Source organism: Colletotrichum godetiae, assembly GCF_030913485.1.
Source record: "Colletotrichum godetiae strain CBS 193.32 chromosome Unknown BDP55scaffold_45, whole genome shotgun sequence".
NCBI lineage: Eukaryota > Fungi > Ascomycota > Sordariomycetes > Glomerellales > Glomerellaceae > Colletotrichum > Colletotrichum godetiae.
Genome location: NW_026851293.1, coordinates 1 through 24,957, shown reverse-complemented (window position 1 = coordinate 24,957; position 24,957 = coordinate 1). Strand labels below are relative to the sequence as shown.

At 50.5% G+C, this 24,957-nt stretch overlaps 10 protein-coding genes across 10 annotated transcripts; 4 read left to right on the top strand and 6 right to left on the bottom strand.

Annotated features, from left to right (window-relative positions):
• Positions 1–280: 280 nt before the first annotated feature.
• BDP55DRAFT_617426 (uncharacterized protein) lies at positions 281–1,392 on the top strand (the record flags this gene model as incomplete). Its single annotated transcript, XM_060571282.1, has 3 exons — positions 281–429; positions 486–1,190; positions 1,257–1,392. The coding sequence occupies exons 1-3, from the start codon at positions 317–319 to the stop codon at positions 1,390–1,392; spliced, it is 954 nt and encodes a 317-aa protein (XP_060425574.1). The 5' UTR covers positions 281–316.
• An 80-nt stretch (positions 1,393–1,472) lies between these two features.
• On the bottom strand, positions 1,473–2,518 carry BDP55DRAFT_696673 (cephamycin biosynthesis protein CmcJ; the record flags this gene model as incomplete). The annotated part of the gene is made up of 4 exons (XM_060577595.1): positions 1,473–1,817; positions 1,871–2,069; positions 2,156–2,374; positions 2,433–2,518. The coding sequence occupies 4 exons, from the start codon at positions 2,516–2,518 to the stop codon at positions 1,473–1,475; spliced, it is 849 nt and encodes a 282-aa protein (XP_060425573.1).
• Positions 2,519–3,607: 1,089 nt separating this feature from the next.
• BDP55DRAFT_675384 (zinc-binding dehydrogenase) lies at positions 3,608–5,188 on the bottom strand. The gene has a single exon (XM_060575744.1). It carries the CDS (start codon positions 4,825–4,827, stop codon positions 3,715–3,717), a length of 1,113 nt encoding a protein of 370 aa, XP_060425572.1. The 5' UTR covers positions 4,828–5,188; the 3' UTR covers positions 3,608–3,714.
• Positions 5,189–5,749: 561 nt separating this feature from the next.
• Positions 5,750–7,223, bottom strand: BDP55DRAFT_635637 (uncharacterized protein; the record flags this gene model as incomplete). The annotated part of the gene is made up of 4 exons (XM_060572798.1): positions 5,750–6,329; positions 6,405–6,784; positions 6,837–6,935; positions 6,993–7,223. 4 exons carry the CDS (start codon positions 7,221–7,223, stop codon positions 5,750–5,752), a joined length of 1,290 nt encoding a protein of 429 aa, XP_060425571.1.
• A 3,990-nt stretch (positions 7,224–11,213) lies between these two features.
• Positions 11,214–12,857, bottom strand: BDP55DRAFT_706711 (pectin lyase fold/virulence factor; the record flags this gene model as incomplete). Its single annotated transcript, XM_060578062.1, has 2 exons — positions 11,214–11,798; positions 11,820–12,857. The coding sequence occupies 2 exons, from the start codon at positions 12,855–12,857 to the stop codon at positions 11,214–11,216; spliced, it is 1,623 nt and encodes a 540-aa protein (XP_060425570.1).
• Positions 12,858–14,467: 1,610 nt separating this feature from the next.
• On the bottom strand, positions 14,468–16,025 carry BDP55DRAFT_752426 (uncharacterized protein). Its single transcript, XM_060580665.1, has 4 exons — positions 15,620–16,025; positions 15,561–15,590; positions 15,314–15,532; positions 14,468–15,111 (listed from the first exon to the last, which is right to left on the bottom strand). The coding sequence occupies exons 1-4, from the start codon at positions 15,918–15,920 to the stop codon at positions 14,705–14,707; spliced, it is 957 nt and encodes a 318-aa protein (XP_060425569.1). The 5' UTR covers positions 15,921–16,025; the 3' UTR covers positions 14,468–14,704.
• Positions 16,026–17,141: 1,116 nt separating this feature from the next.
• BDP55DRAFT_635634 (uncharacterized protein) lies at positions 17,142–18,905 on the top strand (the record flags this gene model as incomplete). Its single annotated transcript, XM_060572797.1, has 1 exon — positions 17,142–18,905. One exon carries the CDS (start codon positions 17,142–17,144, stop codon positions 18,903–18,905), a length of 1,764 nt encoding a protein of 587 aa, XP_060425568.1.
• A 124-nt stretch (positions 18,906–19,029) lies between these two features.
• BDP55DRAFT_287467 (uncharacterized protein) lies at positions 19,030–20,040 on the top strand. Its single transcript, XM_060566528.1, has one exon. The coding sequence runs from the start codon at positions 19,154–19,156 to the stop codon at positions 19,787–19,789; it is 636 nt and encodes a 211-aa protein (XP_060425567.1). The 5' UTR covers positions 19,030–19,153; the 3' UTR covers positions 19,790–20,040.
• A 1,306-nt stretch (positions 20,041–21,346) lies between these two features.
• BDP55DRAFT_560111 (dimethylaniline monooxygenase) lies at positions 21,347–23,497 on the top strand (the record flags this gene model as incomplete). Its single annotated transcript, XM_060569961.1, has 5 exons — positions 21,347–21,517; positions 21,617–22,111; positions 22,170–22,419; positions 22,473–22,862; positions 22,935–23,497. 5 exons carry the CDS (start codon positions 21,347–21,349, stop codon positions 23,495–23,497), a joined length of 1,869 nt encoding a protein of 622 aa, XP_060425566.1.
• A 271-nt stretch (positions 23,498–23,768) lies between these two features.
• Positions 23,769–24,923, bottom strand: BDP55DRAFT_559981 (uncharacterized protein; the record flags this gene model as incomplete). The annotated part of the gene is made up of 1 exon (XM_060569950.1): positions 23,769–24,923. A coding segment is annotated over one exon (1,155 nt), but the record flags the coding sequence as incomplete, so codon positions are not given.
• Between the last annotated feature and the right edge of the window lie 34 nt (positions 24,924–24,957).

Here is a 24,957-nt window from a genome sequence, read left to right as displayed (position 1 = left end):
ATGCTGTGCTGCAAAGTCTTGAAGCGGAGCTGTCGAGGCGGGGACTAGTGAGCCACGCGTAAGATACGAGAAGGAAATGACAACACATGCTTGAAACCAACTATTACATCTCCTCTTGTCCGTCTCGGAGACATGGATGAGTCAAATATGAGAGGGGGTTGGTGGCATCTTCACCTTGATCAGTTGACTGCTTGAACTCAGGAAAAAGACTCCAGTATAAAGAGTCTCTCAAGATCCCTCCCCTCGCCGGCTTTTGATGACAATTGCATATACTCCAACAAGTTGACCCAGGTAAACTGGAAAGCCCATAGTCAGCATGGTTTCATCATTCTCCAGTTTCCGATTGCTGCTGTTACTTCTCGGCCTCGCCACGCATGATGCCGCAGCAGTATATCCAGGCTTGGCTGGCCTGAACACACTCTTCACGTTGTAGGTGAAAGTCTTTTGAACCATGCAGTTGTTTCAAGGCTCAAATGTCACTGCAGTGGAGATTCTTATACGAGGACTGGATTTTATGCCACTCGCGACCAGCCCTCCATCGTCAATCCCCTTGGTAATCCAACGTACCCGGGCCCTACCAGCGCAAACGGACAAAACTGGATCCAATATCTCACCACCAAGCATAATGCATCGCTGCTGCTGACCTACAACTTCGCGCAGAGCGGTGCCACCGTCGACACCACTCTTGTGACGTCCAGCATCGACGTTGTAAGCCAAGTTGAAAATGGGTTCATCCCCAACTACACCGGGAACAACCAGACTTGGGGTGCTGACTCTTCTTTGTTCGGTTTCTTCATCGGAATCAATGACATTGGGAAATCTTATACCAATGGCAACTCCACGGACCTTCACCCGCTAATCTTTGATAGATATGCGGAGTTGGTGGAAGAAGTCTACGAGGCGGGTGCCCGTAACTTCCTCTTCCTCAACGTACCTCCACTTGAGCGGATGCCGAGAACAACCCAGTCCAGTGCGGCTGGAGAGCGCATTCCTCTTGAAAAGGCTGCGGTTGAGGATTGGAATGAGCGCCTTGGCGTGTTGGTCAACGACTTGCGAGAGACTCACGGAGATGTGACCATGTTCCAATACGACACGTATGGATTGTTTGACAGGGTGATAGATACGCCTGGCCGTTACAAAGAAACTGCGGTTTACAAGAACACGACGACATACTGTTCGGCATACCAAAAGTAAGCCATGAATTTCACACTCTCTCTAGATCCGCAGAAGACTAATTCCACTAACCTTTGGCCCAGTGGAACACCTGAGCCAGACACTAAGTGGGATAATTGCACCTATGCTGCCAATGAGTATATGTGGATCAATAGTCTTCATCCAACATCACCCGTTCACTTGGCACTGGCAAGGAGTATCTCGAGAGCTTTGGCTTGATTATGACAGCTCGTAATCGACAATGCCGCAGAGATATTTCCTCGTGTACTAAGGTAGAGGCTTCAAACGAGTACATGTACTTAGTCCTCATCGTAGAAAACAAATGCTCGGACCTCAATGCTCGCCCTCGGCTCACCAGCGCCTTCTGGCAAGTCAGTATCCTTAAAGGCACAGTGAGGCACTCTTCTAGGAACACTAGGCTTGGTGCATGAGTCCACTTGCTTGAAGAATAGCACGTCATCGACTTGTTGTTGATCTTTGAAATACCACTTGTGCTGCGAGGTAGTCGGCGGGCGAACTTCGACGGCTTCAGTATCGTGGTCCGGAAATCGCACTGGTACAAACACCAGGTCAGAGTCTGGTATAGTCCGGGCATCCGACACCGCGAATGGGTCCCGAGTAATTGGACGAATGGGTCGCCACATCTGTGTAACTCTGTCAGCTTTGTTTTGGGAGTTGGCGAGCAGTGTTCACTTGCGTTGATAATCTGGTACCGTGGTTTCTTGAGCAGTTCTTCTGCTCTTTCCTTCAACCATCTTTCAGCGACTCCTTCAGCTGCCTTGAATGACTGGTCCACGTGGACGCCGTACAAAGGCGCCGGACCTTTCGGGCCCTCGCCATCCTTAGGACCGCGACGGATGATGTGTGTCATGATATGAACTAGACAGGGCGTGGGCCTATGCGTGTCAGCATGATGCCAGACTTGTGATATTGTTGGTGGGCAGAAAAAGCTTCATCACGCCGCACATAGAAAGTCACTTACATATTCTCGGTCTCGGACAGGACCTTGTAGCATAACTTCTCCATCTCGGGATAGTTAACCCGCTTGATTTCCTCATCATCATCCCAATTGGTTATTTGACTTTGATGCTTGACATAGTGGAATCCTTGAACGTCGAGAGTGAACTCGTTTTCTCTGCCAGTGATGTCGGTGATAGTTGTCGGGATTTCGACTTTAGGTTGAGGCTTGCCAGGTTCCGGACTTTTCCATCACGAATTAGCTTCCCAATGAATTAAGTCGGGATTGGCATCTTACATACCCTCCAATTATCATGGGCACCAAAGGCACACCCGGATCATCGAAATACTTGATCTTCGTCTGTACTTGACGTCCCTGTTGTCCCATTTTGCCCATCGATGAAATATTCGACAGCGTTTTTTTGAGAAGATCGAGATTACCACTCAACTGTCCTCGAAGAAGGAGGAATGGCCGCTGGCTTTGAAAAAAACCACGTTACATATGGGTATATCGGTTTATCTCTTTCTATCGCCGCGAGTCAGGATATTGGGGTAAACAGAGTGCAACAGCATGGCCACCCTGGAGGAGAACATGCATCAATCCCCATTTCGATAAGCAGTCCTAGAATCTCTGGCCCTGGTGGAGGTGACCCCAATCACGCAGTGCTTTTCAAAGAACTGCGAATGGTGTTATCAAGGCTCAACTGGAGCTCTGGGTGAGGACTCAGACGCATAATCCTGTAAAATAACAATTGGCCACTCGATGCCAAGAGATGACATTCGATGCCAGAAGCTTGGCTTCAAAAGGGCGTACATAGTACGGCGTTCGCAGCGAGCGGCCCGCTGCCCCTCTGTTTGCAGTGCCTAGTCCGCTGTAAGAGACGGAGAAGCGCATGAATCGCGAAGGTTTGCAGGGAGTCAAATATACGACCACACAAATTGGCAATTGGGCTTATCTTCGAGCGATCTACATGGGGTTCATCTGATGACATGTATTCCAAACTGGGCCATTCCTTGTAGTGTTGCAATTGTTCAGGATCCTCGGCCTTGATTCGTTGGTGACTTCTTTGTCACTTGACTTGGTCAAAGAAATCTGACGTTGCTTGTCTGATTGTTGTGTGCTTCGCAATCGCGGCAAATCCAGTCGTTCGGTACGTAAGCTTTTGTACCGAATCAGCAGCGGGACCACCCGAAGACGCCATCCCGAGATCATTGAAGCGAGGGTTGGGGGAAGATCATTGATGGCATCCAACTCGCGTCAACGAACCACGTGTTTCATTAGCATGAATAGGTAAAACGTGAGTACGAATACTCGGTGCTACCCAAATAGCCGTTTTGGTTTCGTCATGATGGAGACTTGGTCCACAACAGAACTAGGAACGACATTGGAAAGTCCCAGGCTCATGTTTGAGATGTTTAGTCATTCCGCCGGGAAAGTTCACCCTTGAGCACTGCGCAGTGCATTAGAAACTTATTACGATATTCAGTGGAGCTTCATGTTGGATGCTGAGGCTCGAGACGAAAAGAAAGCATTGAAAGCTACATCGAATCCTCCGATCAATTAAAAACAGACCTCGCTCATTATCACAAAGAAACGACAATCTTCTTCGCTGAGACTCCCTTGTAGCTGACCTCGAATGCCTGCTGTAAAGATTCCAAGCCCTTTCCAGCAACATGGGGTTTGGGCGCCGGAACAAACTTGCCCTGGGCCAGTGCTTGAGGTAGAAAGTCTCGGTAAATGGCGGCACCGACTTCGTTCGCTATCACATCGCTCCCCCATATGAACTTGCTTCGCACACCGCTCGTTCTGCACTTGAGTGTCGCAGTCGCGCTCTCGGAAGCCATTGCCCACAGTAATGAAACGGTTTCCGTGACGTTTGTGGGCGGCCGGCCAGGTCCAGCGACACTGGCTTGAGCGACGAACTTGCGGCCCTTGCAACCAGCCATGATGTTGATGCAGGGGATCAAGGACCCCGCGCCGATCGCGATTGCGCCAGCTGACTTCCGGCTCTGGAATGCCTTGATAATGTCCTGAACGACCGTCGGACTGCGATAGTCGAAAACTTCTGCGGCGCCAAGAGACCTGACATAGTCGAAATTCTTTGAGGATGCTGTTGCAATGACTTCGTAACCAGCTCCAGCGGCGAGTTGAATGGCGTTTGACCCCACGCTCGTCGAGCCACCCCAGACTAAGAATGTCTCCCCGGTCGGTTTTGCGGAGACGTCTGGGTGTTGAAGGCCGACAAAATCCTTCATGAAGAGACCGCATGCAGCAGTCGAAGCACCCAAGGGTATTACACATGCTTCCTCAAATGTCAGTGAATCGGGAATCTGAGAGGTCAGATCGGCCCGCAAGACGACGTAATCTTGAAAACCGCCTTCAGATGACTTATTGCTTCGCTTGTCAAGACCCACGGCGTGGGCAACAACACGGTCGCCAATCTTGAACCGGTCCTCGGCACCTGGGCCGACTTCAACGATCTCGCCGGAGACGTCATTGCCGAGGATACAGGGATATTTTACCCATTCGTAGAGGATATCACCGGTTTCTTGCTTGAACCAGTCAACCGGGTTGATGGCCACTGCTCGATTCCGAATCACCACCTCATTTTGGCCGGCTGATGTGTATGGGGCTGATTTGACCTCCAAAGGCTTGGCTTTCTTAGCTGTCAACCAGGCGGCTTGATTGATAGGCATTGTGCGAGTATGAATTATCGAAGGCTATGCGAGCTTCTAGAAAAGGTAGGACCCCCCAGGTGGATGAGAGAAAAGTTCGGAAAGGGAAGTTGCTGTGCTTCTAATGGGGGGTGATAGGTACTGCTGTGTTCAAGACGTGGGTGTTGTAGTTCGTTGACGATGGTGCAAATGAAGTAGGTATTATATATCTCAACGTTTGGAGCGTCCGCCCGCGGCTTAGACACTTTGACGTCCAGAACGGAATTTAGATATCTCCAGAATGTACGCATCATTCGCATTATCGTTATTCGCATCTGAGGCTGAAACGAAGTCGCGATTTCATCGAAGAAACAGTTTGTTTCTCATCTGGCGCAGAATGGTTCCGAAACAGGCATAGCGCTTGTCTGCCACAATGTTGCGGCGCATGTCAGCAACGGTTTGTGGGCGATGGAGTTCTGGGGGCGTCCGGCGCTAACTTGACATCGTATCCTAGCTCCCCCTTTTGTTCGCTCAGCTTATCCTGATGTCATCAGAACGGCCTTAGCTGATTAAAGGGTCTGGAACGGATACATATCTCTCCGCTACGGACAAGCGAAACAGGTCTTCCGAAGTTTGTATGAAGATCACCAGCGAACCCTCACCGCCACACCAATCCGCACCATCAGTCTGATGGGACTCGCAAGAGACCCGCTGCCGGGCCCGTGTGGATCTCGGAGTTCGCGGCTAGAAGATCATGTTTATCGGCCGGCGATCGGTATCGGCCCCCAGAAAAGCTCCTCTAACAGCATGAGGTGCGGGTCATTGTAGTAATCATTTGCGGAAGCAAATTACCCGAAGTCTCGAGCGATCTTGTGTCAAGATGTGATACTTCTTGAATAATTACACATTCATATCATATTACTTCATTAACTTGGCTGTACTTGCGGTCACATCGGCCATCGCACTATTCCATGCGGATCTCCTCAACCTCCCAAGTCCTCTCCACCAGAATACCGAATTCGCCCAAGAAATTAGCGGCTCCCTCAGACATGGAAATACTGTGGTTGCGGGACGTTGTAACCATGGTGCTTGTCCCACCATTATTCAGATTCAACTCCGATTGGTCTCCTTGACTACCACCTGTTGAGCTTCGGAGGAACTTCTCCTTCGTAAACACCTCAAAAACTTTGCTCAAAGAGCTTGTGGACCTCGGAGATCCATGGTTACCGAGAGCGCTGTTTGTTACTGTGTGAGGCCATCTGCTGTGGATCAAATCGATTTCGCTGCCGTTGGACCGAGTGTTGAATTGCTGTGGATTCGTCTGTGACCCGACTGTCACCATGGCGGACTGTCGTCGAGCCATTTCTTGGTGTCTTTGGAATAATTCGTTCACTTTCCGGTCCATGAGCTGGCGAATGGTCGCCAGAGATGCCGTGGTGACGCCGACTCCCAACTCCGCGATAGTCCAACACGCTGTGCTCATGTACCCTTTTGGCGGTGCGTGAGTCAAACTCCAAATACGACCAGCTGACATGATAGGGACTCTAAAAGGGTGTTAGCCGAGGTTGCTCTGTTCAGTACCTTAAGGGCAAAAGCTGCCGCTAGCTGGAATAACTCACAATGCGCCAATACCGAATACACCCAACGCTGCCCAACGTTGGCTGCTGTTCAGCTTCAAAGTCCAAAGAGTAGGAAGTGGTAGGAAGAGAACAACAACATCGGTGACCAACGTTCCAGTCGCATTGAAGTATGTCGATAGCACGCTTGGGAGACACTTGGCGGTCCTTACGCTATGATCCCAGTTGGCTTCTATCGGCAAACAGATCAGAATCTGGAGTAATATCTGCGCCACTGTCCAAGCGCCAACAAAGATGATGGCGCCGACATAGACTCTTCTCATGATGCGCACGTATCGGAAGATGTGATAGAACTGAAATAGGAAAGTCATCTTCAAGGCGGCCATGGCGATGTTGTACGTAATTCCGACGGCATAAGGGATCTATCGACTTTGTCAACATGACGAAGCGTTGAAGTCAACAGCGAAGGCCTACCTTTGATCCTTCATTATCGACTGTGACCATGGCCAGCATGGTGGGCAAATACTTCTTCGTGAATACACTCTGCATGATGTTGACAGCAATAGTGCTGAACTATGCATCTTGTAAGTTGGCTTATAATGGCGGCAATGGGGACAGGATTTATCTTACCAGAGCGAGGACTGCCCATGCATCATCTATTCGAACTTGCTTCGTAATGAAATAACGCGTGTAAAGCCGAGCAATTACAGAGGCAGTTGTGATGATGGTAATGATGGCGCCGAATGCGACCGTTGCGTTGGCCTGGCTGTCGCTATAGACAAAGTCCGTCTGCGCCTGGGGCGCATCCCCTTCCGGCGTCAACGGCACCGATCCATCGGCGGATAACGGCGGTGCGCTCATTTTCTCAGACGGAGACGACAAGCTGAATGCCGCTCGTATGAATCAAGAGCATACCCATAAACCTCTGAACTGGCCGACGAGTCCCATTTCTCAATGAAGGATGAGTTGGATGCGGGTGCGGAGCTGCAGCGCAGCAAAGAGCAAAAGTGGTGAAAACAAGCTCTTTTGACTGAATTGGTCTAACTGAGTACGGGTGGTATTTTCAACTTCCTTAAACAAGCGAACAAATGCAGGCTAGACTTGAGGAGGCAGGACGCACTTTAGTGAAACAAGGAGGCAGCATGTGTAGACCAAAAAGTGCTTCCAACGGGTGTTGGTAGCCGTGATTGCAAGGCTATTTTGTGGGATTGACGGAAAGGTTGCTTGATTTGGGAACTCAACGCCGGGACTTGTTAACCAAGTCGAACTCACCCTCGCCGTCTTTGTGCATCCAGGGGTTTATAGTGTCAAATTTCTACCGACTGATGGAGTCTACCAATACCGTTGGCCTACCGGATCCTTGTAGACAGGGTAAGCGATGATTTCGACTCGTGCAAGAGTCTAAAATGGCCCTATGGGTAATCCAATCTGCTGCAGAAACCGGGTCACTATCCTCAATTTCGACTGTGGCCGAGCAGACCCTCCCCACTCTAAGTGGTGGCATGACACTCCAGAAATACGAAAACCTAGCCGCTTAAGCCGACCCTTGATTATACGCAGTAACATGGAGGAATAGAAGGCACGGAAGGGTTGAAAGGTAGGATTGACAAGTGCCACTGTATCACATTCTTACGATGGCGACAGACCATAACGCCTCCTGAACTTGATCTTTGCCACGTCTGTCAAGTCAACCCGTTGGCACTTCTCAAAGATGATATCGTCGCCAGCGGCGCGCGTTGATCTATCGGACTTCGAAACAGTAGATCACCCGGGAGGGGGCCTGTGCGGAAACGCCTTCCACTTGGGCTCTCGGCGCTGAGATTCGTGCATGGTTTTGTTTGGCCTCGTGGCCTCGAAATCAATGTCCGAACCCAACCGATGGCATGGGTAATCCAAAAAGTAGAAGATCTGCGAGCCTTCAGATCATCACAGCACATCACCCTGGGTCCGATCCAAACAACGCAGTGAACTCTGCGACGAACGGCCGCGATGCCCCTCCGCAGATCGCACGTCCGTGTGCACGAAATGCTCCGGGCTGGACTTTGAGTGGATTCCTTCCCCCTCCAAAGAAAATAAGAAGAGTGTTGAATAAGAGGAGGAAAATGAGCGAGCTCAAGCCTGAAGGTGCTCGAGAGCCACGATTCTGATTGAACCATGTCTTTCCGGACACCATGTCCTTCTTTATCAGATCAAAAGACCCTCTTGAGGATACAGTGGCACGAGTGACCCGTTATATAATCGAGGACATGGATGCGCGTGATGTGGAAATTAGTAGCAAACGTGTTCTGACCGTTTTGCAAATAATACCTCATGATCGCCGTCTCACTCGCGCCACGTCCACAGTTGCTGAGACATAGAATCAGACTGTAGGTAATGAGCTTCGATGTCAATCTTCTAGCAGAATTTTACTTATTACTCCGGATTCGGGGCAGAGGCAGAGTAGACCCTAGTCTCAATGGTTCCTTTTCTCAGGCCCTTATAAAGGGAGTGGTGCTCGCATGTTCGGCACGAAATTCTGCTCTGGGGGGCATCGGCCAAACACCCACATTTCCCACAACGACCGCCACTATCCGGCTCTGGGGACCGAGGACTCCGGTCCTTAATGGGTCTTTGAGGAGACTGGGGTGCCGGGTTGGTCCAAGGTTGAGAGAGTTTGTCCACAAATGCAGTTGTTTGCTCTTCCTAGATCCTACTTAATGAAACGAGTGTCCCTTTTCTCCAGAACGCTGTCGTCTACCAGTTGAGATGCCGGATGACAAATCTCCATGTCGTCATACATTGGAAGAGATTTCTCGAAAATGGCATCAAGCTTCTCCATACGCCTGTCTCGAGGCGTAGGCCGAACTCATGGAGAAACGCCAAATAACGAGCAGCTACAGCTTTCGAGTGCACGACCTTGTGATACTCTAGTAAGACAAAGCGAGAGGAAACACTTGGAAGAAAAAATCCCACGATGAGGAGAAACAGACAACAAACGAACCAGGTACACAAGAAAACTCAAATCCATGAGGATGCTTCCGCTTGAAGCATGACCCGAGCATCTTCCACGCCAAGGATTATGACGAGTAGTTAATGGAAAGTCCTTCTAGAAGTTTCATAAAAAGCATCCCATATGGAACACTCATGTACTACCCGCAGCTTAAATCTCTGTTCTTCGATTGCTCACGTCGTGCCGATTTACGATAAACTCAGTGATTGCTTAGGCGTTGCAGTTGTACGGAGTACTTGGCGGAAGACCATTCACTCCACAGTACGGATTCCGCATGGGACTGTCTGTCGGTATGGAAACACAGGTCCCAATGGTCTTGTTAGTGTTCTTATATATTACGGCGGTCTGCTGTCACCAACACTCGCAAGTTCAAGGTTGGTATACAATGCGGATCGCAGGTCAGGTTGCGGTTCCTCGGTTAGCACCGGCACTATCACACACTTCAACCAGCTCTTGAGTCGTGGTCGGCGTGAATGACTTCGGAGCAAAGACCTAGCTTCCGTGTGATTAGAACAATGTCCCTAAATTTATCGTCGGGTACGCGGCTTCAACTGAGGAGACAACCACACCTGCGGCGGCAGCGAGAGTAGAGATATGCATCTTCAAGATAGATAGGGTGACTCCGAATTTCAAGTTCTGTGACTTGTGATTTATCCCGAATGAGGTGTATGGCTGGGCTGAGGTTGTTCATAGCTCTTAGATACAGATTCACAGGAAGATGAAGAGCCTCCGTGGCCCGTGGCCCTGTGGCCAGTCTGCATGCCCGAACGAGCCGTTAACTAGCGTGATCCTGCAAATGGGCATGCGCATCTCGGTTTCTTGATGTTCTCGTCTAAACCTCTCAGACTCCATGTCCGTTACAGAAGTTGAGCCTTTGCCCTATGCGGGCCGACATGCCACAGGCAACCTGAACTGCAGCTTTCTTCTCGTGTTGACCTGCAAGATATTGCATGGATCTATGATTCAACATTCAGAGTTCTGTCTGGATGTTGCAGAGAAACTACTCGTCCTCTTTCAACTTACGAAACGAATCTATATAGACCTACTAGGCTTGTAAGCCTCTTCCCTGACATGACAAGAGAATCTGCACCACCTTACAAGGAAGGAAACGGGTAGCCAATCGTAGTGGGAGCGCCCTACAGGCTACTGCCGGCGACACTGCTGTTTTCATTGCACTAAGCGGGATATGAGCAGAGGAATTACCTAGAGTCGCATGCGGTAGCAACTGTTGGGGCTCCAAGTACTCCTCATATTCGTCTGTCCATGAGTATTTAGGTATATGGGAAGAGACGGATTTGTTCCCTCAAACAAGCCGAACTTGGCTGCAAGACACTCGAGATGATCCATGAGTCTGACTAAAGTACCGCTTGGCAAACTCTGCTTCTCACTTCAACATTGATGACACATACATTCGGGAAGTAGTCAAGATGAGAACTATCTTGTTGCCCAAAAAATGATTTGAAACCCTTTCTGTCCTTGGAGGTGTCTAGACCCCATGGAGTATGTGGTGAATTCTCACTGACGTTCCGCACTGAATACGTAATTTCGTAGAGTTAAGCACGAGCATGCTCTATCCGAACCTGAAGAAGTTTATGAGATTCATTGAGATGCTGAAACCAGGAAGTAGGTGCCTGATGGTAAAGTGTGTAAATCAGAAAGCCAATGAAATCATCGAGAAAGTAGAGCGTTATCTTTCATCATAAGTATTTTTTTATGTGCTACCGGGCTATCGGCTGGCTCTGAATACAAGGCCGGTTGGCCAACTATTAACCACTATGTTCAAGAAGAGAAACTGGGTGCTATCCAGTCACACCTTAGCTTTGAAGACCTCTTGATCCTCATTATAAACCAAATCTACATCTTTAAAAACGGCGGAGTGCCTTGGAGCTGCGTCTCGTGGCGGAGCTGACGCACTGGGAGTACCACTCGTTTTGAACAACGCAAGAACTTCCAGCTACGCATGTCGTGGCACCGGTCCAGCCCTTTCCGCCACACTGGTGATAGTTCTGGACAATGGCAGATTCGGTGGAGTTTCCGGAAGCAGTCTGCTGGCAGGACGCTCTCTTGGTTGAGGTGTGAGTGCTGGGAGTGCTGGGAGTAGGCTTGGCCTTGGATGTGTGAGCCGCCTTGGTCTTGGAAGACTTTGCAGGCTTCGAGGAATGAGCGGCCTTGGAGGTGTGGGAAGGAGAGGCCTTGGTAGTGTGGTTGGCACCAGAGCTAGGAGTCGCGACAGCAGTAGGGGTAACCGTGGGAGTCGAGGGGGCCTTGACAGTGACCTTGGCGCTCTGAGTCGCGGCAATGACGGAGGTAGCCTTGTGGGAGGAAGTGGCAACAGTTGTAGGGGTAGCACCGGAGCCGGAGCCGCCAAGCTTAGCGGGACCGGCGTTGCCAACGACAAGGCTAGCGACGGTATCGGCAGCAACGGGCTTGACGAGGTAGCCAGAAAGCTTCGCGAAAGTAGACAGGACGTTGGTTTGAGCCAAAGCCTTGAACTGACCGCTCTTGGAGTCAACGCTGTTGATCACGCAAGCACGGCCGATCTTTGAGGAGCAGGTGGCAGCAGACTTGGCGTCAGGGGCGTTGAAGCTGTTGGCGAAGACCTGACCAACGTAAGGCTGCTTGACGTTCTCGAACGCATTACCCTCAATGAGAGCAAGGGTGGTGGTGAACAGCTCAAAGGTGTGGCCCTGAACGTTCTGGAAGAAGTTGTTGGTAGCATGGAAGGTACCCTTGGGGCCGAGCTTGGGGGAACGGCCAGAGACGTTGACGTAGTAGTTTCTGTCGATGGTGATCTGGTCTCCGTCACCGAGATGCATCTCAGTCCAGTAATGGTTGCCGTTGCAGGTGGTAGAAGCCGAGGTAGCTCCATCGAAGTAGTTGTTGGAAATGGTGACGCGGGAACCAGCGAAGTGGGTGACAATAAACTGACGGCCAATCTTGGAGATTCTGTTGTGGTCAATCCAAATACCATCGTTGCCGCCCTGCAAGTCGATGGCATCACCTCCCCAGACAACACTAGGGTTCAGGTTGGTGATCTCGATGCCCTGAATGATGACGTTCTTGGCGTTGGTCTTGACACGAAGGCCCTTGCCGTTGAGGACACCCTTGCCCTTGGAGCCTAGAATGCTCTTGTTGCTGCCGACAATGAGAGGCTCGGTGGCAGCGAGGTCGTAGCTGACCGTGGTCGCGATGTTGTCGCTCGTGCCACAGGAGAGGTCTCCGAGGAAGAGCTGGCCGCCGTTGGCGACTGTGCAGCTCTTTCGGCTGCAGCCCTTGCCTTTGGCAGAGGTACCGGTGAAGTCGTACTCCTTATCGATGACGATGGTACGGGGAGTATCGTCGGCAAGCCACTGGGTGAGTTCATCGACAGAAGAGGGGACGGCAGCGGCAGCATTGCCACCACCGGTGACACCCTTGGCAAAGCCGTACGCCGTGCCAACGACAGACTGGGCAGACGCTGACGTCGCGGCTGCAGCAGCCAAAATGGCGGATGCTGAGAAACGCATGTTGTTCGAAAGGAGAAAAAGAACGTGATATTTGATAAAAGAATGGACGCGTGAAATCGATTTGAAAGAGTGACCAAATCACGCCAGCGTGAAGCTGAGTTGCAGTTGAAGTTGATAATGTAGAATGTACAGAAAGAACGACTTGAGGAGAGACAAGAGATACGGGACAAGAAAGAGGGCAGTCACTTTGCCGCTGTATCTTATACCTCCAATGTTTCTTTCCAAAGTGAGGCTCATGCAGGAACCACTATGGAGTAGAGGGTCGAGTAGAGGGTCCGGATCGTTGGGCAACGGCCACAATTGGGCGGTCGTTTACGAACTATCCCAGGTGGAATTGCCAAGATATTGGGGGCAGCGGGTAAGTGGATACAGTCATTATGATTGTCAGTTTCCTGATATATTTTTGCCCTGCGTTCTGCTTGGCACTGTGATCAGTCCTTGCTCAAAGTCGGATGAGATCCGTCCTGCCATCTTAGGGCTGGTGGGTTGCATCGTGACGTGTGCCTCGAAATCCCCTTTTCATAATGGGGAGGATGGGGGGTAGAGGTAAACGGCGGAGCTGACCGCTACGGCCGAGATCCGTGTTGTCATCTTCGAAGTTGAGGCTGCTTGATCATGAGTCGTGGCGTGAGCAGTGAGAATCCCCCTTGCCTACATTGGATGTCCGGATAAATGTAAGTAGGATCCAACAGCGGGGCTGTTCGTGAAGAGCACGTTCCTCACATGCACACTGCACGTCCACGAATTGGTGTCACTTATCACGACCACGAGCGCAATTTCAACTTTGGGCGGCTAATTCAGCGAAGTCTCAGCTTTGCAGTCATCTTCTCGCGGGATACCATGCCTCAGCATCTCCTCGTCAGTACTGACTTATGGAACACATGATGAGTGATGGCTGTCTTCGCTCAGCTGCACGGCCGTGGTTATCTGATGTGAGTTGAAGCTTCTGTCAACTCTATTCAGAAGTGGCAATCACTTAGGATAAAGTTCAAAACGTCATAGTTACTTCGGAATAAGCATGCTCTGAAGCAAGAAAAAAAAAGCAACTCAGAGGATGTCCACAATGCTATGGTCATCGTGAGGTTTGACAAAGAGAAAAACTGCCCACGACAAAATTTCGGCAGCTAGCCAAAACTTTACATTGATGAAACAGCCCCTTTCATCTCCGCCGGAGTAAGGATATGGAGCAATGAAAATAAGATCGGAAGAATGATAATAGTCACAGCAGAATGACGATTGATCGACCTCATGCGGATCGAGTATTATTGAGCTAAGGGATGATCTGTGCCGCTATTTTAGGGTACCTTGACAATGCAAGTACAACGCTTCTGATAGGAACGTAACGCATTGTGACAGAAGGAGATTCTTGAAGAGCCTGGAAAATTAGAGCATGGTGCATACAAGTAATCGGCGAGACAATTTGGATAATCTGTATCAAATTTCGGGTCATCAGTAATGATAATGTGCTTGGTACTTTCACAAATACGTGCAAACAAAACTTGTAATCATGATAAGACACCGATACTTGCTTCGACTTGTATGTCTTTAGTTACAACCTAACCAGTTGCTTGGATGAGAACACACCGATGACCGAAGCCTGTCTGCCCACGACTGCATGTAGGAAAACCTAGATTTCTGGCTCAGTGTCATCAGTCTAGACTAGATGTGGATCTGAACTAGTCATAACATGATTAAAAAGCCCAAATAATTAAGGAGCAAGATGGAATTTGAGGGTTTCAGGTCTGACTGCCTTCTAAGCCGGGCATCGAATTATCCACCTTAGGCGACAAGTTCTCTTCCCCATGTAGCAAATCCCAAATGTTATATATCGTACGGAGTACCGCGAGCTAGACAATCGTACTCTTAGACTCAATTGTGGGTTGGCCGCCGCAGTCCGCAATATAAGAAGCTGGGTTTGCACATTGCATTATGAAACTTGCTGTAAAGGCTTTTGGCCGGAGTAAGTAAGAGTGGTAGAAGTGATACGGATGGAACGAGTTATTGAGCAAGTCTTTGCGTACTTCAATCAAAAACACTTCCACTCGCGGCCTAGACCAACCGAAGCCCCTCGCAAAAGGCAAGTTCGTGATTGCTTCAATCAAGTCGTAGTTTACTGCGCGACAATAGTCTCCAATGGCACTCAAATCTGGGAATTTTGGCCACGTTCCTACGGGCACCTTTCTCATGTCGTGGATCTGATTCGTGAAGCCTGCTGATTCCAAATGACCTGCGAAGTCCCTAGCAATATTGATATCTACGTTGAAGGTAGCCAATGCCTCTGTTCAGTAGCGCATTGTCTCTCGTGGCTTGTATGCCTCTGTGACTGTGCCGTCGTCGCAGAGAAAATCTAAAAGCAAATCTTGCATCTCAAACTAACCCCCAGGTTTGAGAGCCCTATCTGATGTCAACTGAGGTCTTCACCACTGGTTAATCCATGAGGGTAGGTAGAACCTAACCTGTACGCTTGTGACAAAAGCCTTGGCTACTCGTTGGGTGAACACAGTCAATTGAGTTGGGTGCGTGCAGCCAGTCGGCTTCAACATCATCAACTGTGAAGTGTACGTCTGGGGGCACATACACAGGTTGAATGGGACTTAAATCTAGGCTGATGATCTCCGCCTCTGGATAGTCGTCACCCACTTGAAGCAGACACGTCAGCGCCACTGGCAGCGGGACTTCATTCGGTTATCAAGTAAAACTCACTCTCCATGGCCCATATACCAGTGCCAGTGTCTATATCAAGAATTCTTTGCGGACTACACAAAGGAGCATTATGTTAGCTCCGTCGCAGAGGTTCACTATCAAGGCGTATTTCAATTCCTCGCGATCTTGCTCAATGTCGTCATTCGGCAGCATGTAGCGACCCGCTTCGTATTTGTGATAGCGGCGTTTGTTTTCAAAATTGGAAGCTCTGAGATTCGAAATAAGAGATTCGGTGCCGTCAAGATCATTGGCAGACGACAAGGAGGATGAGAACGAACCACTGCTGTCGCAACTAGGTCTAGGATCTAGCTCTCCGTCAGGCTCTCCGTGAGGCTCTAAGTCGTTGGTATCAGCAGGCATCCTCGTAATGGAGGCCAAATTGTTACCGCAGCAGGCTCGTGCATACTTCAAGAGATGATGCGCATTCTCCTATCGACCCAGGATGAGGAGGAAGATGGAAAATTGAAGATGGGGGATTGAAGGCGGGAATGGTTCAAACCAACAAGAGCAACCGCGTTCCAACATAGGCGGCCCGGTTTTCATTCCTGTTGGATTGGATTTGGCAAGGATGTTGACCAATGTTTGCTCTTACTCGAACTCCGAACCATCACTCGCATTGAAGCACCCTAACACCATTGGCTAATCTGGAGTACTTGTGGGCTGACTTCTCGAAGAGTGAACCAACAGGGCGTTGAGCACTTTCGGACCTCGTTGGCCTTAGCCCAATTTTAGCTAACTGCTGGGCTTGAGAATCTTCAAAGAAAAAAAAGAAAAAAAAAAGACATGATACATCCTCAATCGATGAAAAGCGTCGCTCTACCGTTCATCAAGTGCCCTGTATTATACACGAGTAGGACTTGAACAAAGCAAGTCAATGGCATTAAATTATTCTCTGGATACAAGCCAGAGTGATGCGAGTGCGAACAGAGATGAGCTGTCCATTTAAACATTTACACTCGACCCTATCAAAGAAGTACGATCAACTTCTGAAACGGAATCTTGCCCAAGAAGAGGGTGCGCTGCTGGGTAAGAGACGACATCTATCCGCCCGAATTCAGGCCACGGTCATTTATACCATCTGCACTTCACTCTGTGAAATCAATTCAGCTTGAATCCTTCACTTAGCTAGCTATGTAGTATTGGCGTCTGGGGGAAGTGGGTCGGGCTTGCTTGCAACTACCTGGTCGGTAGTCAAGCAACCAACTTGAAGGAGAAAAAGTGGCACCGCAGGCGCGATAAAGCCAGCGTCTGTTTGAGCCTAAGCATTAAACCAGGACAGTGCCATAAATGACTATAGGAAAGTTTCAGAGAAATAATATCTATTTACAGATATCCAGAGAGTGCTTCAAAGAGTTTCGTCACTACATGTGCTTACTCTGAAGTTGTATGTCGCAATTGTTTGCGCTTCAACCTCATTTGTCGATGATCTCAGCGGAATCGGAATGTGGGGCTCTGGTTGCGACCCAATGCTGTGGCTGGCCATCTGGATTTTAGTTTTCCCCTCAATCCGAACTGAACAACGACACATCCCCGGTCGCCCGTCGCGAAGCCACCCACCTGGGCCAATCGAGGCATCAAAGAATGGCGGAATCAGTCTCTCAATTGCCACGTCTACCACAGGAGGTGCTTGGACTCATATTTGCACACACCTCGAAGTCGACGGCTCACGCCGCTCGGTTGGGGAGCAAAATCCTGTCCGCTGCGGCAACACCCAGATCATTTCAGCATGTTGTACTGAAGCCACCCTTCTGTGATCGTTTCACGCACATTGCAATAGATACAATTCTTCGGCGGCATGTCAGAGAGGTCACGTGTGATGCTCGCTCGTTTCTGGATTACCGCCCCTTCCCCATGGATTTCCTCGAAGCTCTGCCACACCTCAGATACTTCTCTGGGCTCAAGGTTCTAAACTTGAAGTTTACCGACTATGCAGACGATGGCGACGAGACCGCTGAACCGGAAAACTCCACGAGCTATCGCTTCTATGACATATATAGTTTTCGGCGCTTTGTCATACTTGTCTCCTTTTACTGCATACACGGAGGGAGCAAAGATGATCAGGATCTGGTTCAGTTGTCGCATAGCCTTGGGACATCAGAAGACTTTCCCTGGATGGGGAGCCTGAAAGTCCCGGACATGTCTTGGAGCACAGAGGACAGGCTTATTGGTGGCGGATTTCCCATTATTCAGCTAGAGGAGTTGACTATTTTCAATCTAGCCGAGGATATCAACGATGGTCAACATCATGAGATGGAAAATCCATTACATCGGAGGCACCTTGCGAATTGGCCCATCTTCAATCAAGTGATGGCCCTTCCAACACTTAAAGGTGTAAAGTTGATGGTAGCCCCCGATGACCCGGATAACTCGTTATGGGACAACTTGGAGGATGAGCCGACCGAGTACAACTATCAGTGGCAAGACCTCTATCTCCGCGAGCTCACCTCGTGGTTCAAGCCACAGCTCGCACACAACCTAACCACTTTGTCTCTATACTACGACGATATCTGGGGCTACCAGCCCAAATTCGACTTCCGCCTCATCAATCCCGGCAGCGGGCCAGAGTGCGGTTTCCCTCACCTGAGGGTCTTAGCTTTGGGCAGGTATTGCTTCAGTCACGAGTGGCAGCTAGATTGGTTCGCTTCTCTTGGAAGACAGAATTCAGCGGGTGGGATAGAGGAACTATACCTCGATGAATGCGTGGTGGTATCGAAAGCATACTGTACAATTCCTCAATGGGAGATCTGGGACCTGGATCGAGACCGCAACTATACCATTGTCACTGTCCAAGATGCCGATGGTAACGATGTGGAAGTCTCCAATCGCGGATACTTGCCAACCACATGGGATATCGATCTTGTCGACGACACATGGACAGAGTTTTACCACTCCAGCATGTCTTGGCATGAACTACTCGACCACTGGAGCAGCAGCATGGCTGCATTGAAGACATTTAAAATGGGGACAACGGTCTCTCTTGCGTCTTGGTCCGGGATCGATCTGGCAGCTCATGTAACGCCCGATAAAATCACCGAAGCTATTGTCGCTCCTGGGAGCAAGAATAGCCCCATGAACACGGATATCCATGCCAAGTTCGATGATCACGCGTTCCGCAAAGAGGTTGGAGTGATGGAGTTGGCAGTGCCGTTTTACGTCAACTATTCGCCAAAACCGAGCGGTATGCCCAACTGGGTTGCTCGTCCTTGGTTCTTCATCCCAGTGAGCAGCGATGAGGCTGTAGTTATGGAAGAGTCTCCAAAGGAAACGAGACGGAAAGATATGGTAGCATTGGATAAAATCAGAGAAGTAGTGGATGAGAGGGCAAAGGGGGGCAGTCAGGTTTGAACGAGACCAACGGAGCCTTTGCCCGCGCAATTCGACAGTTTCCCGGCGGTTGCCGAGCTCTCACCCTAGACAAGTACAAAAGTGTTTCTCCATTTCAAGCCCCGCAGGCTCGCGCGACGTATTGGTCACGAGGTCGTCGACGTTTGCGACTTCAAATTGGCGAACGGCGAGGAGGACGAGACAATCATCATACTATGGTAAAGTAGTTGAGGGTACCATGTTTGTGAGATCTTGTTTAAGTCTTAATAATGGGAATGGGATACTCTTACGGAGGTCTTCTAATAGCTCACGGCTTCGCTACTTTCATCGCGCTCATGAGATGTACGCGCTCAATGAGTCGTGACATATCGTATCTTTGGTTATCGGCAGGGGTCGTCTTCCCGGCGCCGCAATCAACGCGAGTCGCCGGTGGGCGGATACCAGCGCCTAGCCTAGTGCCTCGATACTGTCTACGAATACGTACGGATATGAGACCAGAGCGTGCCATGGATCCTGGCAAAAGAATTTCGCAAAAGACTAAACTGGATCCTGATATCTTGGCTCCTGTCTCACCGGTCAAGACTCGTCAGCAAAACGCAGTGCAGAAAAATGGCAGCTCCGGCTTGGGGACGCGCGGGACCACCCGCAAGCAGGACGGGATTTGCGGATGTGCCGCATGTGCTCCGAGCAAGGATCATGATGATCGGAGAAGACTCATTGGCGACGATGAGGGGAGCGCTCAACCAGCGGTGGGGGAGAGTCCAGCGGAACTTCCTGAAGCTGTGGATAACGGCTATGCAACGACGGACGAATGCAGCATGTGGATATTGTGGTGGTTCGGCCATAAGGTGACGAAAGGGGCGAAAAGAGACTCATGGTACGGCGCCGAGACCACTGGAGTTTGAGGACAGGTGGAGGTTTCCCTGTCCGAGAAGGATGTTTAATGACCCAGTCGTCCGGGTCCGACTGACAGGATCAGGTTTCGAAATCAAAGTGGCGGTCAGAACGGTTCGATTTCGCCGTGGAGAGTTGACGATGTGACGCCGTCATGGAAGTTGACATGTTTGCAGAAATGTGACAGACTTTAGCCGATGAGCCAGTTATCACAAACAAAAGTACGCACGTAAAACCGCTCGCACATCACACACCGTAATCCAAGATGACAGACATGACAGCAGATTGAGTTTCGAGTCGGCGGCGCGGGTGTGGCAACGCAGCTTGGACCAGAGGATGCCAGGCGCACCCAGACACGCGCCAGACTCACGCCAGACTAGGCTGAAGGAAATCGCCGGAACCACCGGGGGCGCCGTTGCGCTTTGTCTTGCAGCATTTGGGGCTACGCCGCGGCGCTGCATGGCGGCTGTCTTTGTGCCCCTGAGACTTGAGCCAAAATGAACGCCGGGCCCAGACCGAGAGGTCACCGATTCGCAAAGTTGGCCGGATGGGACAAGTCATTTTGTCGATTGCAGTCTTAGCAGAAGATACCTTGACGCATATCCCAGAGAGTATCCATAACGACTGGTAACTCCACACGTCCCAACTCTCAAGTACCGGACCCAGATGGCAGAAGGGCGGCCACAAATGATATGAGAGGTTCCCACATATCACATTCCCGAAGAGAGGAAAGACGACATCCTCGGCCAATCTAAGACAATGGAATCCAAAAACCACACACCACACAAGAGCCGATCCCTCTCGCAGGGACCGCCCCGCTGGAGATAATTGCCTACCCCGCTCAGGTCTCGAGGGTCTGATGACGAGAACAAGGAAAGACCTCGTTGTCGCAGGGGACTAAGTGGCGCTACTGCACCCTTGGCAAGGTCTATCCACCACGATTGAACCTCACAATTGGGTTCACTAGCATGGGAGGGTCGAGAGGGTCCCTCCGACGGACTGGTTCGCCCATACGCACGTATGGAACCCGAACCATTAGCTCGGTGTTAGGTCCGGTCCTTTTCCTCTTCCTACCTATTCCTGGTCTTGGGGTAGGGGTTCTCTCTCTACTCCTGACGGGCTGACAGGAAAGCGAGAAACTCGGGAAGGCAAAGTAAGACCAGACGAGACTGGACTGGGCCGACCCAAACCAGACTTGACCGTTCCATGTTCGCTACCACACTTCCCTCCCCTTCGGTTCTCCTTCCACCCACCGAGGTTCGCCATCGTCCCTACACTAGGTAAGGTGTACCACGTTGTCTGTGCGGACGATGCTAGTCCAAGGTGTGAGGTAAGCCATAAGACCCGACCGTTTTCCCCCATCGTCTCATGAGCGGACTTTTCTCCCACTCCCTCACCAAATTTTCCCGCTATCACTCGTGCCCTTACCTTCTCGCTTTCTGCTATCCCTTCGTGGCGGTGGAGGGTGGTACCCCCTTCTTCAAAGACGTCCCTTCATGTTTCACAACATCGGAGGACCCTGCAGATAGGGCACGTTGAAAGCTCACGGCCGCGCACGCTAACCAACTATGCCTCTCAAAGTCGCTGTCATCGGTGCCGGGCCCGCGGGTCTGGCGACGGCCAGATATCTGAAATGGGCGCACTTGTTCTTCGCGATTGAGCCTATCCAGGTCCGGGTCTTTGAGGCCGAGGATGATATTGGGGGGACATTCAAGTATCGAGTGTACGAGGATGCTGAAGTAAGTTTGCCGCCATTGAACTCAAACTGTTGTCTGTTCCTCACAACATGTGTTGTCATCGGAGGAAAGGTCTATTTGAAGCTGACAGCATGGCCATAGCTCGTCTCGTCTAAATATCTAACTGCCTTCTCCGATCACCGCCTGCCCCAAGATGCAGCTGATTATGTCACCCCGGCTGTCTATGTACAGTACCTGAACGAATACTGTGATCGTTTCGAGCTTCGACCTCACATCGAGTGCTCATCTAAGGTCACTCGCACTGAAAGGGTAGATGGTGGAGGGCATATCGTCACCGTCACTCGCAACGATGACACAACCTTCGACTACGTCTGCGATGCCGTTGCTGTCTGCTCCGGGCTCAACCTCGAACCCCGTATTCCTGACATTCCAGGGTTAGACAAAGTCCCAAAGGTCCTTCACTCATCGCAGTTCAAGAGTCGAGATCAGCTTCGCGACGTCAAGAGCGATAAGCCTATCGTTGTCATTGTCGGCACCGGAGAGACTGGCCAGGATCTCGGTCAACTAGCGGCGACGACTGAAACTGTTCAACATGTTGTGATGTGCCACAGAGATGGATTCGTGGTTGCACCCAAGGTAAGAGATTCAACAGGTTGGAAGCCTGTTTGTATGGGTTGATATTGATTCGTCACAGACCGCGCCGACGCCAGTCATGTTCGGATTCTGGGGCAAGAATAGCAAAGTGAACGATAAGCCCGTCGACTGTTCCATCGCTAGTCTCTTCGATACGGCATATGTTCCCCAGAAGTTGCAGTCAAGCCAACTGCTGTGGGACTTTTACAACCAACAGATCGACGTCACATTCTCGCTAATTGGTGGAACGCTTGAAGGCTGGGACCAACACGTCGGCGGCATGCGTCGGGAGAGAATGCACATCGATCACTGTATGCGGCCATCTGCACCAACTTTGGGGGGACCGGCTAACCAAAGATTGCAGTCTTCCCGGCCAAATCCACCCGTGCTGTGCCGTACATCTCCGCGCCTTGGCGGCCGCCTCTCTCGGTTATGGAGCGGATCCGCCGATTCTTCTTCTACATCAAAGAGCTTGACGTCGATACCAAGGGTCGGTACATTGACGTTGCTCCCTGGCCCGAGTACGTTGACGACGATGGCGTGTTGCACTTCCGCGATACTGGTAGACCAGAGTCGGAGAAGATGAAACAGATGGTAGTGAAGCCTGATGTTATCCTATTTGCAACTGGCTACACCCGTCGTTTCCCTTTCCTCGATAAGAGCTATGGCACACCCGACACGGCCGATGTGCGAGCCATCTATCACAGTAACGATATATCCGTGGGATTCATCGGCTTTGTGCGGCCGAACCTAGGTGAGTAGTTCATCCCAAAATGACTCTTCTGCATGCTCTTCTGCAAGCATAACCTCTAACAACGCTTCTCAGGTGCCATTCCGACACTCGCCGAAATGCAAACCCAATTCTGGATCCTTCAACTTCTTCGATCCAAGTACCCTAACGTCCCTGGCTTAGCAACCCCGTCGGCAGGACTAACACTAGACGCAAACGCCCTTCCTGGCTACGATATCGACTGGAAACTTCATCCACGATGCGGCCGAGACCCATGGGCCGAAAAGCGAGGCGTCGACCACGAGAGCTATGTATACCAGCTAGCCCTCGACATGGGCTCAGCACCGCGTTTCACTTATGTATACTCAAAGGGCTTTAAAGCCTTGTACACCTGGGCCATGGGTAGCAACTTCAATGCAAAGTTCCGCCTAGTCGGTCCCTGGAAGAACGAAGAAGAGTCGCTGCGCATCATACGCGGTGAGCTCTACGGCATCGTCAAGCGGTCTGGCGGTATGCTATACATGATTGCCAATACCTTGATACCCTTTTTCTTATTCGGCACGATGAGTATGGCCATTCATACGTGGGAGTGGACCAAGAGTCTGTTCCACCCGTGGATGCGGAAGGGGGGCCACATCCGTCTTCCCGAGTGTCAATAACGACGTAATGACCATTTCCTTTAAGTTTAGATGTTCGAATTCAGAATACTAGCGACGAGAAAGAATTTTCCAAACAAGACAAGATAACTCATAGTCGTAATTACTTAGGTACTAGTACACAATCAATCCAGGACATGTGCGAAAAACCTTGCCAGCTCGTACAAGCATTGCTTCCATATGACATTAGTGCATTTATCGGCATGATCTGATCTCTCTATAGGTATTGTAATAGTTTCATCTTTGTAAATAATATACCAAGTCTCGATCATATCTATCGCCTCAAGAGCCATCCATCGTATGATGTTGAAGGGTATCTCGTTTCAGCTTGCTTCTCGGATGACGTTGAACTGGATGGGAGATTGGCTAGCTTCTGGATAATTCTGCCATCCAGATTAGGATCGGGGCCTCTGTAGTTGTACACCGACGCATTGAACTCAGGAATAAGACGAGGTCTGCAGGCGAACAGCATCTTGTAAAGCTGGTTGTCTTGCCACTTCCCAAAAGCCGTCGACAACGCCAGGTCAAAATACCGCCCAAAAGGTGTGAACTGCAGAATATGGTTGTACACATCGCCATCGCCGATGTTTTGTCCTTCCAGGATGCTACTTTTGAGTCTGTCAAGCTCGTCGTAAAGGGCGTTCTTCGGTATAACGAGTCCTGAGGGATCATGCGCGTCGATGCACTCCAGCATCCACTTGAGGACAAGGTCACTTAGTACCTCATTCGGCTTGATCGTCTTGCTAGACCAAGCCCACGCTGGAAGAATTCTCTCGATTCGCTGCGGCAACACGCCTCTTACAATCTTGAAGCTCTGTCGACAGACATCGTAGTGTGTTCCCGGGAACCAACGCTCAGTGATGCCGTACGACGGCCCGGACTCTGTGTCGCGGGATATCAGACACGGCTGGTAAGCGTAGAGGCGGTCGTGTAATGAGACGGCGTGGTACACTTCGGATACGACGCTTGAAACATGCTGGTCGTGAAATTTGGGCCAGTCGATGCCGACCGCGCCCGCGAACTCCGGGATGCCGTGTTCCCCAACCGTGTCGAAGATTCCCATAAAGCGAATTGGCGGTTCAACGACGTCCCCATCTCCGATCAAGGCCCAGCTGTGCTTCCTTCTAAAGGTGCGTGATTGTGCTGACTTTGGGGTGTTGGCTTCTGACGGGCATCGGTAGATGCGATAGACCTCCTGGCACAGTTGGTGTGTTTTGTGGACGTCAACATCCCCATCCAGACCATAGACTGGTTTCACGATCCCACAGTTGTTGATCATTCCCGCAACTGATCGAACGACAAAGGCTCCTTTTGAAACACCAAACATCCAGATTTCGGTCTCCTGTGGGGTGTAGCCGTGAACCAGGTACTCGTAGGTATCTATGCATTGCTGCTCGATGTCTTGAACGTTGAGGCCGTGGATAACATGACTTGAAGACCTCGATTAGCGACATATTCTTCCA

What these genes read in the sequence shown, in the direction of transcription:
- BDP55DRAFT_675384 (XM_060575744.1), bottom strand. Translation starts at nt 4,827, where the DNA reads ATGCCTATCAATCAAGCCGCCTGGTTGACAGCTAAGAAAGCCAAGCCT.
- BDP55DRAFT_752426 (XM_060580665.1), bottom strand. Translation starts at nt 15,920, where the DNA reads ATGCCTGCTGATACCAACGACTTAGAGCCTCACGGAGAGCCTGACGGA. An exon ending in TGGTATATGGGCCATGGAGA is followed by an intron (nt 15,533 to 15,560) that starts GTGAGTTTTACT and finishes AACCGAATGAAG; the next exon opens with TCCCGCTGCCAGTGGCGCTG. An exon ending in CTTTTGTCACAAGCGTACAG is followed by an intron (nt 15,112 to 15,313) that starts GTTAGGTTCTAC and finishes CCTTCAACGTAG; the next exon opens with ATATCAATATTGCTAGGGAC.
- BDP55DRAFT_287467 (XM_060566528.1), top strand. Translation starts at nt 19,154, where the DNA reads ATGGGAATGGGATACTCTTACGGAGGTCTTCTAATAGCTCACGGCTTC.